Here is a 15,834-nt window from a genome sequence, read left to right as displayed (position 1 = left end):
TCACGCTAGCTTCCAGAAGTTTAAGATATAGTCATCGATACCCCCCACCCCCAACCCCCTGCCCCCCACCCCCCACCCCCCACCCCCAATCTGTAGCTAAGTCGGACTCCTAAGGACAGTCTGTCTGGTAGAGAGATGTTGAGAGGAGTCGCATGCTGGCAGCGACAGCCCCTGTGCTGGGCCGGGCTGGGCAGGGCGGGCTCCGAGGCCTGCACTGGGTCTCCCCAGGGCAGACGTGGTCACCAGGTACCTTACCCAGGACAAGCGGGGTAATCCCAGATGCCTGCTCCCTAGTGGACTGAGCTGCCCTGCCCGTCAGCGAGGGACAGGGCACTTTGGGGATGGCTGGTGTGGAGCTACTGGGCCCAGGGGCGAGTGCTCCCAAGGCTGCCAGCCTATAGAGCTGGCCGCCAACAGCCCAGAGTGGCTGTTTTCTGCAGACCCACCACCTGGGCACCAGCCCTCAGGGTGGCTCCTGCCGAGTGAGTGAGAGCTTGGGCACATCTGGGCTGTGTGCCCTCTCCCCTCTGCTTGCTCGGGACCGCCATGGCCCTGGAGGGGAACAGGTGCCAAGAGGAGCTCAAGACCCACGGGTCTCCGGCTTCAGGCCTGCCTCCCTCTGACTCCCACAGTGGAGCAGGAAGTGGACCTGACGTCACGTCTCAGCCCTAGAGAAGAGAGAAAATACAGCTCTGTGACGGGCGTAGTGACGGGGGGGCCGTGGCCCTCACAGTGACGCCCAGAGGCCAGGGAAGGGGCGAGGATACCCAGGGTGGCAGCTGCCTGGAGCCCTCAGGGACAGCCTCCAATCCAGGGACTTCTCAGTCCCTGGAGACTGAGGGCTCAGGGGGCCCCTGACTGGCCCAGCAGACACATATACTCACCACAAGATGCAAAGACCACAAAGCTCAAACCTGGGGCCACGGTTGGAGAAGGGGGGCAGGCCTGGGCAGATGGCCTACTTAATAAGGGTCTTTAAGGAGCGGGTGAATGTGCTCATAACAGTCGCTGAAGTTGGGGAGCCTGGTGGGTGGCCCCCAGCTGCCCCCATAGCTGTTGCTGCCTGCTGTTGCTGCTGCTGCTGCTGGTTAAGGTTCCGGGCAGTGGACTCCTCAGCTGCGCGCAGCAGGAAGGTGTAGTTCCTCACCACCTCCTCCACCTTGGCCAGCAGCTCCTGGCGCTGGGCCTCAGAGCGCACGATGAATACCAGCCGCACGAAGGTCTCAATGAGGCTGCTCAGCACCTGGAAGCTGCCCGTGATGGCTGCCAGCATGTGCGTGGGGCTCTTGTCCACGTTGGCCACGCGGCGGCAGGAGGCCCGGAGCTCTTTGAACTTGAGAGCCAGCTCCAGTTTGTATTCAGAGATCTGGGAGACATAGGGCTTGGGGGCACGGGCCTCAGGACTGGCCACACACTGCCGCAGGACCGTCAGCAGCTCATTGGTGTCCAGCCGGGCGGCCAGGAAGCCGTCGGGCAGGCCATAGGCATGGGCCCGCAGGGCATTGATCTTGGCCAGGCTTCCCTCGAAGGTGGACACCCGCAGGTCGATCTCCTGGGTGCGGGATGCCTCGGGGCTGCTGCTGCTACAGGTGGCGGCGTCTAGCACCTGCAGGGTCCTGCTCACCACGGGCACTACCTGCTCGTCCAGCTTCATGCCGGGCAGGATCTTCATGGGGATGGAGTACGAGAGCTCGTCCTTGCCATCGCTGGCGTCATCTGCCATGTCACACTTGCGGTAGTAGAAGCAATAGCGGATGGAGCAGCACTTGCCGCTCTCACTGTCCTCGTCCAGCTCCGCGGGCTTCCGGTACACCTCTTCTGGCAGTGAGAACACGGCCATCTGTCGGGGCCCTTTGGTCTCAGGGGCGACATGGACATAGGAGGGGTCTCCCAAGGTCGGGGACTCTAGCGACTTGCTTTTGGGACCCACGCCTAGGGGGAGGCCCGCCTCTACCTCCTTGGCCTCCCTGGGCAGCATGCCCAGGGGTGGGTGCGGGTAGATGTCTGAGGTCAGTGAGGCCCTGTCACCCTGGTCCAGCTCACTGATGCTGTAGCGGCGCATCAGTTTCCTGTAGTTGGGAGCTCCGAGACACTCGCCCCCGGAGGCACAAGTGGTCAGGCAAGAAACACCACTCTCAGGGTCCGATCGGCACTCTCGGGACTCCAGGCTGGTGGAGCGGATGCGCCTGACACTGGTGGGGGTGTCGAGGCTCAAGCCTGGGCCGGCCTCTGGCTGCCTCTGGGTAGGGGGGACCCTGTCCCGATCCTTCCCCCGGAGGCTGGGCACTGGCGTCTGGGGAGCCTGAGGGCGGGCCCCCCGGCACATGCGCTTGCAATCGCAGCTGCGCCTCTGCTCACGGGACATGCCGGGTCCCTGCTGCACGGGGCTGCTGCGGAGCTGGCAGCTGCAGCGGCCTGGCGCTGGGGGTTGCAGGTACTCGGTGCTTGGCAGCTCCCCCTGGCTTGGCGGCTTGAGGAGTTCCTCGAGGAACTCCAGCTCATACTGCTTCACCTTCTGCAGCTGGGCCTGCCGCTCATCGGTCTCCTTCTTCTGGCGTGTTGGGAAGGTGGCAGAGAATAAATTACGGAGCCGGAAAGGACCCCGGGAAGATTTGGGCTTGGCAGGGCCTTCGGAGGCTGAGTGGGCTCCATCCAGGGTGGTTTCGATCTTTCTGGAGGGCATAGTGCTCACCTGCCGGCTGGCGGCTTGAGGCCTCAGTGGGCTCTGGCCTCGTGGTGGGCCGCTGGGGCTCTGCAGAATCATGGGGTAGCCGACTCGGGGGACCAGGCTGGTCTCCTCAAGTTTGCTGCTTTGGGGGGTGCTCTCCAGCTGCCCCTTCTCCCCATGGCCAGAGACGGTGCCCTGTTTGTGCACAGAAGGCTTGGCACCCTCGGGCCCACCCTTGCCTGCCACCTCCCCAGTACCTTGCTTGCCCGCTGACTCTCGACTCGCTCGAGACAGATAGGTTTTGGGAGGGAAATTTTGAACAGGCAGCCTGTCCTCTTGTGGGGAGAGGTGCAGGCTCTCAGCTCGGCTGCCTGTGGGTGCTCTGGAGCTGGAAGAGACCTCTGGGCTCAGCTGCTGCTGGGAACTGCGTGAGATCTCTGGAGCACCGGGGCTCATTTTGAACTTCAGATTCTTAGTGGCACTGCCACTCATTGTGCTAATTTCTGGCCTTACTAGGCTGACCTCTGACCTCCCCATGCTGGCCTCTAGCCTTCTCTCCCCACTGCTGGGGGTGTTCCCCAAGGCTCCGGCAGGGGCAGGTAGGCTCTTAGTGTGAACCACCTGCTGTAGGGCAGCTGAGATGATGGCTGGGGTCACGCTGCCCTTTGGGTCCAGGATAAGCTTGGGGCTCAACCTGACCTCCTTGGGCAGATTCTCCCTTAGCTCAGAGACCTGCTCTTCACTAAGGGATGGCGTGGCCGCCCTCAGTGACATCTCTAGGCCTGCCCTAGTGTGGCCAGGCCCTTTGTCCTCAGGAACTGGGGACAGCAGGCTCAGATTCTTCGGCTCACTCAGCTGTGGGGACAGTGCTGGGTGCACTGCCAGGGTGTATGTTCTCTCACGCTGTGGCTGGGCCTCCGATGAGGGCAGCTTCCTCCGAGCACCAGGGGGACCAGGACTCTGGCCTGCAACTACTGGCTGGAGGGATGAGTTGGGATCTGGGCGCCCGAGAGAATAAGGGGCCGTGAGAACAGCCTGGGCCGCGCAACTCTGGATCCGGAAGGGCAGGTCCTTGCGGGTCAGGAGGCTGTCCTTGTTGAGGTGCTGGGCCAGGAAGTAGGTGGTGTTCTGGTGCTGCTTCATGGCCGACATCATCTCCGACATGTCTGTGAGCTCTGAAGAGTTGGTCTCATGGCCCGAGTCCAGTGATGATTCAGGGGTGATTGTGGCCAGCACAATCAGACCTGGAGGGACAGGAAGAGGGGTCTGCAGCACTTACTCAGATCAAGTCCTTTCCGATCATATGTAGACAGTCTGTGAGGGTCAAGGTTAGTCAATAGGATTTCAAGCTGGGAAAATCCAGTCAGCCCTGGGGGCCCTGCAGGGCTGAGAATGTGAAGCGGGGAGGGGAGGGGACAAAGTGGCAAGCTGGGAGAGGGGTGATGAAGGGCTGGAATCCAAAAGAGAAACAATAGAGGCCAGAGAGAAGATCGGGCAGTTTGATGGCAAATTAACATGCAAATCACAGGCAACATAACATGCTAATAATCATCACTATTTTTAGACTCAACAGCCTAGGAAATTTTTGTTAATTGTCCTGAAGAGAGCTGACAAAGAGAGCTCCCTATCTCTGGCACTCCTCATTTGGCCAGGCCAGCCTACTGTCTCCGCAGCTGAGACCATTTAGCAGACCTTGGCCTCTCTCTGGCTACCACATGGGCCTCTAGCCTGGGAGCAGCTAGTGCTTGGAGCTCCAGACTCTGAGTAGAGAGTCATGCTAGGCCTAGGGGTTAAACACATAGGGGCTGCCCAACACCAAGGATGCTCTTACAGACAGAAAAGGCACATGCTCACCCTGGTCAGCTAGGCTCCCTCTGACCTCAATAGCTTCACTTTCTGTCCACACTTGTCCTTGCCTCATATGCTTTCCCATATGCCTTCTTCCTCCCTATTTCTTTCCTTTCACTACAGCACTGACCTCTTTTAGGCATATGTATATGGAAGGATGACAAGCGGCTATGGGTGCATGTCAGACATGTGGGCTTGTTTATAAGATGGATGTATGTGGGTCTATAACAGGGAATAGCATGCATGTTGTATGGCTTGCCTACCAAATAATAATAACAATGGCTATGACTTACTGAATCCCTACTATGTACTAGGAAGTGTTTATGTACTTTGCAGGAATGATCTCAATTTAATCCTCACAACACCCCTGTGATAGGACTGCTGTTCTCAAATCCATTTAAGATGATGAAAGTGAGACTCAGAGAAGGTTAAGTGGCTTGGAAAAGCAAAGGTGACACTGAAAAGTGGTGAAGGACCCAGGACTTGGGTGCATCTGACTGAGAGCCAAAACTCTGAGGCGGGATAAAGCCCTTAGCCCTGAGCAGTGATGGCTCCTGGCTCCTCTGATCCCAGGTCCCTACATGGTTAGTTGGTCATTTTGTTTTTCTTCCAGACACATGCATGCTGGATGCTCTTTGCCTGTCTTCTATATCTCTCACAGTTTTGCTCTGATCCTCCATCCTGGCCTGGCTCCATAGCTGTCATGGCCCCAATCCCTGGGGTCCATCCGCAAGACATTTCCAAAGCGATGGGATGGTGAGAGCCAGACCTGTAGTGGGGGCTGAGCAGTAGCTCCCTGTCACAGCATCATTGCTTCCCCAACCCTATCTGAACTGCCTCTGGGCCATCCACTGCCCTGACACACCACGCTGACTTTGAACTCTGCTTGGAAAGAAGAAATGTCACCTGCTGGCCCTGCCTGGCCAGGACAAGGAAGGGGAGGCAAGAGAGAGGAGGAACGGGCTGTTACCTGCAGTCTGTGGGGGTGGGGGATGTGGTCCATCCTCTGAGGCTGCCAGGGCTTCCAGAGCCTGCAGAGTGGACACCAGGGCATCATCTAGCTCCTGGGCATGATCTCGGACTGTCCGGGTCTGCACGCTGTCAATCAGTGTCACTGGAATCTCATCATACAGGAGCCCCCGCAGGTGGCGTCCTTGCTCCTGGCTCTGGGCAGCCCGGCGCTTGGGGTCATCCTCATCAGAACTGTTGTCTCGGAAACCAGGAGGTGGGGCAGCGATGGCAGGCAACAGCGAAGTGCTCTCATCTTCTTCCTCTTCCTCCTCCTCACTCCCAGGGGGTGGGAGGGACATCAAGTCCACCATATTGTCACGAGAGGAGCCAGACCTCCCACCTTTGCGAGGGCCCAGCTGCTCCTGGAGTTTGGCTTTGCAAGAGTCACAGTAGAAGTTCAGGGCTTCAGCCCCAAGGGAATTGTCCAAGGTGTAGGAGCGGGCCCTGCTGGCACAGGGCTCGTGGTCTAGGCTAGCTGCATCAAAATCATCAGGGATCGCCTCATAACCTTGGCCAGAGCTCTTGGACGTGGGGTCAGACTTGGTCCGGGGCCTGGTCTCCTCAAAAAAGATTAAGTTTTCATTGACATCCATCCGGCTTTCCTGTTCCTTCCTTTGTTCCCGCATGTGGAGGTAGCAAAAGCTGACAAGCTCAGAGTCGGCAGGTGGGGGTGTGCAGCGGCTTGACTTCCTGGGGCTGGTGCCCATGCTGCCCACATAACTACTCTCCTTTTTCCCCAGGTGGCCCCCAGTGACAGGGCGGTGGGCGCTGTGCATGTAATCTAAACCCAGAAAGAGAATCAAGAGATGAGTCCTTGTGCTGAGGACTGTGGCTGAGTTCACTTGGCGTCTTGGGCCTGGGTCTCTGGTGCCCAGCTGGGTGGTGGGTACTGAGAGAGAGCATGATTTGGCTGCTAGAGATGAGGGGAGGGGCAGCCAGGCTGCTGCTGACCCTGAAAGTACAGTGAGTAGAATTGAATGGCCTGGGTGGCTAAGAGCCCCCAGGGATGGGGGCAATGGGGGCCCCCATGGGGGGCCTTTTCTGCAATGGGAAAAGGCATGTGGTGAGGTGGGGCAGGGATGAACACCTTGGTGTCTGGGCACAGCTGGACTCTTACATGGGTATATGTCTGGTCCAAGAGTCAGCTGTACGGGTGAGGTTTGTTTCATGTTCCCTCGGAACTGTCACTGTCTCCAACCCCACTCTATTCAGAGCCTGTGTTATACTTGTGCGATGTTGTATTCTTCTAGCAGAAGGAAATGAAACTGACAAGTTAGTAGTGCTTTAGTGAGAAAGTGTACAACAGGTAGTACAATTCCAAGAGTGTGTATTTCAAAGAGGATGGTCAATGGAGGGCACCTAAAAGAATAGAGCTCTACTAGTAGAATTTGGGGCATCTGAATGTGTCAAGCATATGAGAGAGATGCTGGCATGTACATTATGTGGGAGGAGAGTAGGGGGAGCATTTTTTTCAATTCCTCAAATCACATCACTTCTCTGTATTTATATAGGGCTAGCCTGCCTGCTCTACGTACATGTGGCAAAATATTCTAGTCAAGTATTTTTTTTTCCTGACCATGCCTCACTGAAGAGGGATCTTAGTTCCCTGACCAGGGATGGAACCCATGCCCCATGCATTGGAAGCACAGAGTCTTAACCACTGGACTGCCACGGAAGTCCACTACCAAATGGATTTTAGAGAAAGTAAGTGCAGGAGGAGTTCAGAGAAGAGAGAGAGGCTTTCAGTCTAGAATGATCAGAGAAGACTTTCACAGAGGTGATTTAACAATGGTAAGTGTGCTGATCTGAGGATTATTCATAGCAAATGCTTTCTTTCTGGATGGCTTCTCTCTTTTAGTCTGTTTTTTGCGGCCCCTTCCCATGTTACTTGTGAGAATATACTCAGACAATGCCAGTTTCCTTTGCTATCAGCAGACAAACTGATGGCAAACACTAACTTAGGCTAAGGCTATATATACATGATCCCATTTAATCCTCACAACAACCCAATGAGGTAGGTGCTATCATTATCCCCATTTTACAGAGAAAGAAACTGATCCATTCATTTTGTGACTTATCCAAGGTCACATGACTTATAAATGGAAGTCTGGATTTTTTTTTTTTTTTTGGCTATGCTACACAGCTTTTGGGGTCTTAGTTTCCCAACCAGAGATTGAACCCAGGACCTTGGAATTGAAAGCTCAGAGTCTTAACCATTGGAACAGCTGGGAATTCCTTGGCAGTCTGTATTTGAGCCCAGGTTTGAGAGACTACAAAGCCCATGTATTTTTTTTCTTAAACTTTTTATTTTATGTTGGAATATAGACAGTTAACAATGTTATGATAGTTTCACTTGGGCAGCAAAGGGACTCAGGCAATTTATGCATGTATCAAAGCTAGTGGAGGTGATGGAATTCCAGTTGAGCTATTTTAAATCCTAAAAAATGATGCTGTGAAAGTGCTACACTCAATATGTCAGCAAATTTGGAAAACTCAGCAGTGGCCACAGGACTGGAAAAGGTCAGCTGTCATTCCAATCCCAAAGAATGGCAATGCCAAAGAATGCTCAAACTACCGCACAATTGCACTCATCTCACATGCTAGTAAAGTAATGCTTAAAATTCTCCAAGCCAGGCTTCAGCTACATGAACCTTGAACTTTCACATGTTCAAGCTGGTTTTAGAAAAGGCAGAGGAACCAGAGATCAGATTGCCAACATCCGCTGGATCATGGAAAAAGCAAGAGAGTTCCAGAAAAACATTTATTTCTGCTTTGTTGACTATGCCAAAGAAACAGTATAGAGGACAGGAAAACAAAGAAACAGCAGTGAAACTAAGAGCTGGTTTTTTGAAAAGATCGATAATACCAACAAACTGTTAGCTGTACAGACCAAGCTAAAAGAGAGATAATTCAAATTATTAAAATCAGGAGTGAAAGAAAGGACATTACTACTGACTCTCCAGAAATAGAATCATTTATAAGGTGAATATTTTGAATAAGCTTATGCCAACAAATTAGATAACCTAAGATAAAATGGACAAATTCCTAGAAATACACCAATTACCAAAACTGAATTAAGAAGATAGAAAATCTAAATAGGCCAATAGCAGGAAGATAAACTGAATCAGTAATTAACTCTCCCCAAATTAATCAAGTCAATCAGTCAGTCTGTCCAAGCCCCAAATGGCTGCACTGGTGAATTTCATAAAGTGCTCAAAGAAGTAATTTATAGTAATTCTTTGCAAACCCTTCCAAGAAATGATAAGGAACAGACACTTCTCAGCTCATTTTATGATTGTCAATATTACCTTGATACTAAAACCAGACAAAAACATCACACAGGAGAACTACAGACCAATATTCTTTATGAATATAGATACAAAATATAATATAGTCCTCAACAAAATACTAGCAATCAGAATCCAGCAACATATATCAAGAATTACACATCATGCCCAAGAGGGATTTATTGCAGGAATGCAGCATTGGTTTAACATTTAAAAATCAATTAATGTAATATACCACATTAACAGAATAGAGGACAAAAACCACATGATCATCTCAATAGACACAGAAAAATCATTTGACAAAGTCCAACATCTTTCACGATAAAACTCAACAAGATAGCAATAAAAGGAAATGTCCTCAACATGATAAAGGTTAACTGTGACAAACCTAAGTTAATTTCATACTTGATGGTGAAAGACTGAAAGCTTCTCCCTAAAATAAGGAAAAAGTCCAGATTTCTACTTTCACCACTTCTATTCAACATCATACTTGGATTTCTAGCCAGGACAATTAGTGAAATGAAATACAGTCATCCAGATTGGAAAGAAAGGAGTAAAACTATCTCTATTTGTAGATCTTATATATAGAAAATCCCAAGGAATCCACTAATAAACTATTACAACTAGTAAACAATCTCAGCAAGACATCCCTGAGAGTCCAGTGGTTAAGACTGTGCTTCCACTGCAGGGGGCACAGGTTCCATCCCTGGCTGGGGAACTAAGATCCTGCATGCCACACGGTGCAGTGAGAAAAACAAAACCAAAAAAGCCCAATATCAGCAAGCTTACAGTATAAAAGCTTCCTATACAAAGATCAATTGTATGTTTATGCAGTAGCAAGAAATAATCTGATAATAAAATTAGGAAACAATTCTATTTACAATAGCATAAAAATAATATACTTAGGTATAAATTTAATAAAAGAAGCACAAGAATTATATACTGGAAACTACAAAACATTTGTGAAAGAAATTGAAGAAGATTTAAATAAATGGAAAGATACTGTGTGTTCATGGACTGGAAGACTTAATATTGCTAAGATGGCAATACTTCCCAAGTTGATCTATAGATTCAACACAGTCCCTGTCAGAATTCCAGCTGACTTTATAGAAGTGAAGTGAAAGTCATTCAGCCACATCCAACTCTTTGCAACCCCATGGACTATACTCCATGGAATTCTCCAGGCAAGAATACTGGAGTGGGTTGCTGTTCCCATCTCCAGGGGATCTTCCCAACCTAGGGATCGAACTCAGGTCTCCTGCATTGGAGGTGGACTCTTTACCAGCTGAGCCACAAGTAGAAACTGACGAGCTAATTCAAAAATTCACATGGAATCAGGAGATCCAGAATAACCAAAACAATCTTAAAAAGATCAAAGTAGGAGGACTCATATGTCCTGATTTTAAAACTCACTATGAAGCAATGGTAATTAAAACTGTGGTACTGGCATAAGCTTAGACATTATAGGTCATATGGAATAGAACTGAGAGTCCAGAAAAAAAATCCCTTTTTTATGGTCAAATAGGCCAATTTAAGAGCTTCCCTGGTGGCTCAGAGGTTTAAAAAAATCTGCCTGCCAATGCAGGAGACATGAGTTCAATCCCTGTGTCAGGAAGATCCCCTGGAGAAGGGCATAGCAACCCACTCCAGTATTCTTGCCTGGAGAATTCCCTGGACAGAGGAGCCTGGTGGGCTACAGTCCATGGTGTTGAAAAGAGTTGGACACGACTGAGCACACACACACATGGTGCCTCTCTAAATATAGAGTCATGTAACCACATTGAGTGGGTTCAATTTAGATCATAGTGGCTGACTCTAGGGAACTCTGGGTCAGTGGGGGAATGGTATGTAATGACCTCTGTGCTTTAGGTAAAAAGTGCTCTAGGGGAGCAGCGAGCCAGGAGCACGAACTAGCAGTTCAGGAGGTCTCTACCCACAGGCACTGTCCACAGGACCCAGCCATGTACCAGGTGCTAACTCTCTGTGAGGCAGATGAATAATCAGCATAGCCAGCCTGGCAACAAGCTGCCATCAGAGGTGGGTCCCAGGGGCATGTGCACTAAGCAGATGGTGACTTCTCTCAGCCAAGGTCCTGATGTCCAAAGGTGGCTTCCCTCCCTGCAAGATGGAAACATCTCCCAGCACCAGGTTGTCAAGGCCAGGTGACACACAGCCTGCCACTTGGTGCTGTGGTGTGCAGATCCAAGGAGCAGCATGGGGCTGTGTGGCAGAAACAGTATGCCTGGAAAAGCCCACATCTCCGGACAGAAGGTTACAGATGCCAGTAAACTCAGCTATGATATGCTGACGGCTGGGACAGCGTGCCTCTCAGACTGAATCTGCTGTAAATTGCTCATCAGCTTTCCCCAAGAGGGATGCCCTAGTCTAGCCCCCTGTACTCAGCTACTCTTAAATGCTTGCAATGAAATAGGATGGTGATTCAACTGTGCTGTGCTTAGTTGCTCAGCTGTGTCTGACTCTTCACGACCCCATGGGCTGTAACCTGCCAGGATTCTCTGTCCATGGGGATTCTCCAGGCAAGAATACTGGAGTGGATTGCCATGCCCTCCTCCAGGGGATCTTCCCAACCCAGTGATTGAACCCAGGTCTCCCGCATTGGTGGCGGTTTGTTTGCCGTCTGAGCCACCAGGGAACCCCGGTGATCCAACTAGATCACTATATAAGTATATGTGTGTGTGTGCTCAGTTGTGTCCAACCCTTTGCAACCCCACAGACTGTAGCCTGCCAGGCTCATCTGTCCACGGACTTCTTCAGGAAAGCATACTGGAACAGATTGCTATTTCCTCCTCCAGGGGATCTTCCTGACCCGGGGATCAAACTCGCATCTCTTGTGTCTCCTGCATTGGCAGGCGGGCTCTTTACCTACATATGCTCAAGTATATCTCACACACATATACACACACACAGCAGGATGTTGACTTAGCTAGCCTCCTATTACTTGGCCTTGCTATATTCTACAGTCCAATAATCATTACTGGTTATAATAATGACCTAGAGGCTTTGGAATAAGTTCATGTTCTTTCTGACTCATCATTAAAAAAGCCTGTTACGTTCAATCTAGCTTTAGCACTCTGTGCATGTCATGGAGTTTTAACTTCATGAAAATCAGTAAGCCATGCATGGGCTATGTAGTAGCCATTAAGCATAATACTTAATTCACTAGACCAAGCTGCTTTAAAACCATGGGAGAAAACGTAGAGTGAGCTCCTCCAACTGTCGTCCCAGTTGGGGCCCCCAAATCTTATTTCCATGGATTTCCCCAGGATACAAGGGAATACAAGGCTGGAGAGAGAAGGTGTCTGCCTCTGGATTTCCCACAGCTGGAGAACTGGGATTTGTCTGAGTCTTTCTCAAGCCCAGGTATTGTTCTGTTGTGTCAGCTGAATTTCCCCGAAATAAATGCAAAGGCACTAACTGCACTGCGAAGACAAGCACCATGTCTGTTACTCCTGGCTCTATCCGCACTGCCTGGCACATAGTGAATACTAGAGAAATAATTGTTGAGTGAATAAATGAAATACCTCCTGTGGGGAAACTACTGACAAAACCCAAGAGGTAATCCCTTCCTTCCCACATCCCCATTTTCCTTTTTCATTCAGTCTCAGAGGAGAGGAGGTGCTTTCTCTTTTCAACTCTTTTCTCTTTTCTACTTTTCTACTTCTCTTTTCTACTGCTGTGGGTTTAACAGCATCCTTTTGGCCCAGCCAGCTGAGAACTGAATCAAGCTAGTTGGCAGTCAGTAACTGCCAAGGGACAAGAATAGAGAGCAGGCCAGGGAGACCAGGCCCTGAGTGGTCTGGAGCTTTGGTTCCTAAAGGTAAAGCCCAGCTGAAGTTGGCAGGATTCCTTTTCCCTATAGGCCTTGGCTAAGTAACACAGCACTGGGCCTTCTGTTCTGAAATGAAAGTGCGGGCCAACAGAGGAAAGCCATCTCAGCTTTGTACCAGGGACTGATGGCCCCTCACTGTAACCTGGGCAGAGGGCTCCTCAGTGGTACCCATTGCTGTCTTTCTAGCCTGTCCTTGGGGCCAAGGGAGAAATGCACACCAGCCCCTGACAGGCAGAGCCAGGAGGCTCGCCCTGTGCCACTGGCTGAGAACACTGGGTGGCTGCTATTGAACCCAGCATCTGACAGTCCCAAAGGCCATACAACTAGGCCCTGCTGTGGACTCAAGGCCTTGGGGAGGTGAAGCACTGCAAACAGCAGGGATACCACTGTTGTCTGTGTGGCTCCCACATGGATAAGTGAGGCCCTGTGGTAGAGACAGCCTGAGCCCCCATCACTCTGCAGGCCCAAGGGGGCTCTCAGGAATCGGGGAAGGACCCAAAAGCCACGTCCAGTTTTTTTGGAAACCTCCTTCCAGGCTGCAACACCTCCATGAGAAATGGATTTGCCTTTGGAATAGCAGCAGGGTTGCAACATACAATGTGCTCAGTGGAACTGCCAGGACACAGAAGCCTGTGCCGCTTACTTGGTGCCATTGTTCCCACAGCAAGGAGAGTACTTAAGGACAGCACTGGCTAGGGTGAGATGACAGAAACACTTTGGCAGGCCGTGTGGGACTGGCAGAGTCACTCCCAGGGTCTTGTGAAAGTGGATCCCTTTAAACAACCGTCATTTCCACACCTGGTCCTCAGCTGGGTTCCAGGCTTTTCTTTCTGGCTTTCCTTTTCCATTTCTCCCTCTTGGTGCTGTTCAGTAAGAGGTATCACTGGATGTGATGACAGAGAAGAAGACCACAGGCGACACTGACAAGGTTAACGCTGGCCTTGGCATCCTTTGGCCATCAGAGGTTTGATAGTGCAGATGGCAGCTCAGCGCCTCGGCTCCTCCTATTCTAAGTCAGGTCCTATGCTTCTCTACGTAGAACCTCCTTCATGTGCCTTGAGGCCACTGATCCTTTCCTACATCTGTGTTTGGTGGATTGCCTTCTAATTCCTTTGGACAGGGGCTTCCCCGGTGGTCCAGTGGCTAAGACTCCGAGCTCCCAATGAAAGGGTTTGATCCTTGGTCAGGGACTAGATCCCACATGCCATAACTCAGAGTTCACATGCCACAACTTAAAAAAAAAAAAATCCTGCATGCTACACAAAGATGGAATATCCCGCATGCTGCAACTAAAACCTGGCACAGCCAAATAAAATAATAATAATTCCTGTGAACAATGTGATGAGATGTAAATACAGGCTTGTCACCACGTTCGTGATGAAGAGATTATGAAGTGAGAGGGTGGGTGTGAGTGTACACAGCCCACAGGCTGCTGGTTCATCCCCCGGAAGTGTGTTTCTACTCCTCACTCTACATCACAGGTAACCATACTGCAAACCAAGACAGCCTTAAAGAGAAAAGAGACAAGCAGCAAGGCAAGCGGATGGAGCCGTCAGCATGTGAGGAAGGCAACTCCTGGGCAGTCAGTCTCAACTTCCGCCCACGATGTTTGGGTGCTGGGACAAGGCAGGCCTCGGGGGTAATACATGGAATGTCTGTTGTTTTGGTCTCCTCCCTCTCCTCCTACTGTGGTTCAGGACAGCAGTAACTGGACTGGGTTGATCTGTCCTAAGGCCCCTATGTGTTGCATCACCACCACAGCTCTGGGTGATACACTGAGTTGCCTCACTGGGAAGCCTTCTGTTGGGGGCCAGCCCTTGACTCTGTCTGATCCTAGTGATCATTCCCTCCTATCTCTGAGCCTCTTGCTGGGCTTGCATAGCCCCTGCCTTCCACGGCCTTTTACTCCAGGCGGCTCTGGCAGTGCCCACTCTGATGGACAAAAGACAGGTTTTAGCTTCATTTTCAACTGAGCCAGGACATCTGTGCATCTCTCCTAGATCACTGTACCTCTAAAGCTTTGCCTTAGATCCCATGTGATTCTCCAATTGGTTCTATGGATTGCTCGTTTGCTGTTTTTATGTTATGCTTGTTGACCAACTCAGACACAATGTATTGTCACTGGCATCCTTTGTGGGACAGGCCTATATGAAGGCCAGCTGTCTTTTCCACTGGCTTGGGCCAGGTGAGACACAGTGGTGTATCATGGACTCCTGGTAAACCAGGAGCTGGAAGAAAGGGGTGAGCCTTCCTCCATGTCTGCAGGGTCCAAAGGGCCTCTGAGACACTGAAAACTCAGGCTGAGCCCTACCTGCCTTGATCATTGGAGGTGGAAGAGGCTGGCTGGCGGGCCTGGAGAAGACCATCTTCTTGGAATCCAGCAGGAGGCGGCAGTAGCCCGCAATCAGGCAGGCAAAGTTGGTGGCTTCGGGCCACTCCATCAACAGCACCAGAGGCTGGGGGAGAGACAGGAGAAAACGTGAGGAGGCAGGAGGGAGGGGAACAGGTGCATGTCCAGGAGAACAACAACAAAGACGAGATGACTTGCATAGTTATGAGAACATCCTTTCTGAACCCCACATTAAGGCACCTAGGCTGACAGATAATTTCTTCTGATTTGAGAATTTATTTATAGTCAACTCTTCCCCAGGTATCAAAACTAAATCAACCTTTAATTACACATTTAATGAACCACTTTTACTGAAACAGACTAAAATTATACAACATCACATGACTGCCGTGTGGCTGTTTGGGTTTATTGAGGCTCGGCAGATGGGCAAGCCTGCTGAGAGAACAAGGCTGAACCTGGGAGTCTAGGCTAGTTTGGGGAAGATCCTTGACAGGAAGTTCCTCAGATGCATGAACTATCTCTTACTCAACTGTATAACCTGCTATGATACCCAGAACAGCTCCCCGGACAGGGACACTCTGAGCAATCCAGTCCTCACTGTGTCTTCTGGGCCACAAAATCTTTCTGTTCTGTAGTCCTGCTCAGACCTGCATGCTGTTCCCCCCATTTCCCTCTATTTCCCAAAGTGCCCTCACAGTGTTAACTGGTGCCACTTAAAAGAGTTTCTTAGTCAAATATGTATGTGAAACACTGAGTTAAACAAAGCTATGCACACAATTATACTTACGGGAATTCTCAGATCCTTTAATATATTAATGTG

The 15,834-nt window shown here is 50.7% G+C and overlaps 1 protein-coding gene across 1 annotated transcript in view; it reads right to left on the bottom strand.

Moving 5' to 3' along the window:
• Window positions 1-958: 958 nt before the first annotated feature.
• The window catches only part of FRMPD3 (FERM and PDZ domain containing 3), a 60,486-nt gene continuing 45,610 nt past the window's right edge, over window positions 959-15,834 (bottom strand). The window contains exons 12-14 of the mRNA XM_052663752.1: window positions 14,976-15,120; window positions 5,487-6,308; window positions 959-3,912 (exon numbers count right to left, since the gene is read on the bottom strand). Coding sequence (XP_052519712.1) covers window positions 959-3,912; window positions 5,487-6,308; window positions 14,976-15,120 — 3,921 coding nt within the window. The remainder of the gene's footprint in view (window positions 3,913-5,486; window positions 6,309-14,975; window positions 15,121-15,834) is intronic.

Source organism: Budorcas taxicolor, chromosome X (assembly GCF_023091745.1).
Source record: "Budorcas taxicolor isolate Tak-1 chromosome X, Takin1.1, whole genome shotgun sequence".
Classification (NCBI taxonomy): domain Eukaryota; kingdom Metazoa; phylum Chordata; class Mammalia; order Artiodactyla; family Bovidae; genus Budorcas; species Budorcas taxicolor.
The sequence above is the reverse complement of the archived record's forward strand: the minus strand, read 5'-3'. Positions and strand labels throughout refer to the sequence as shown.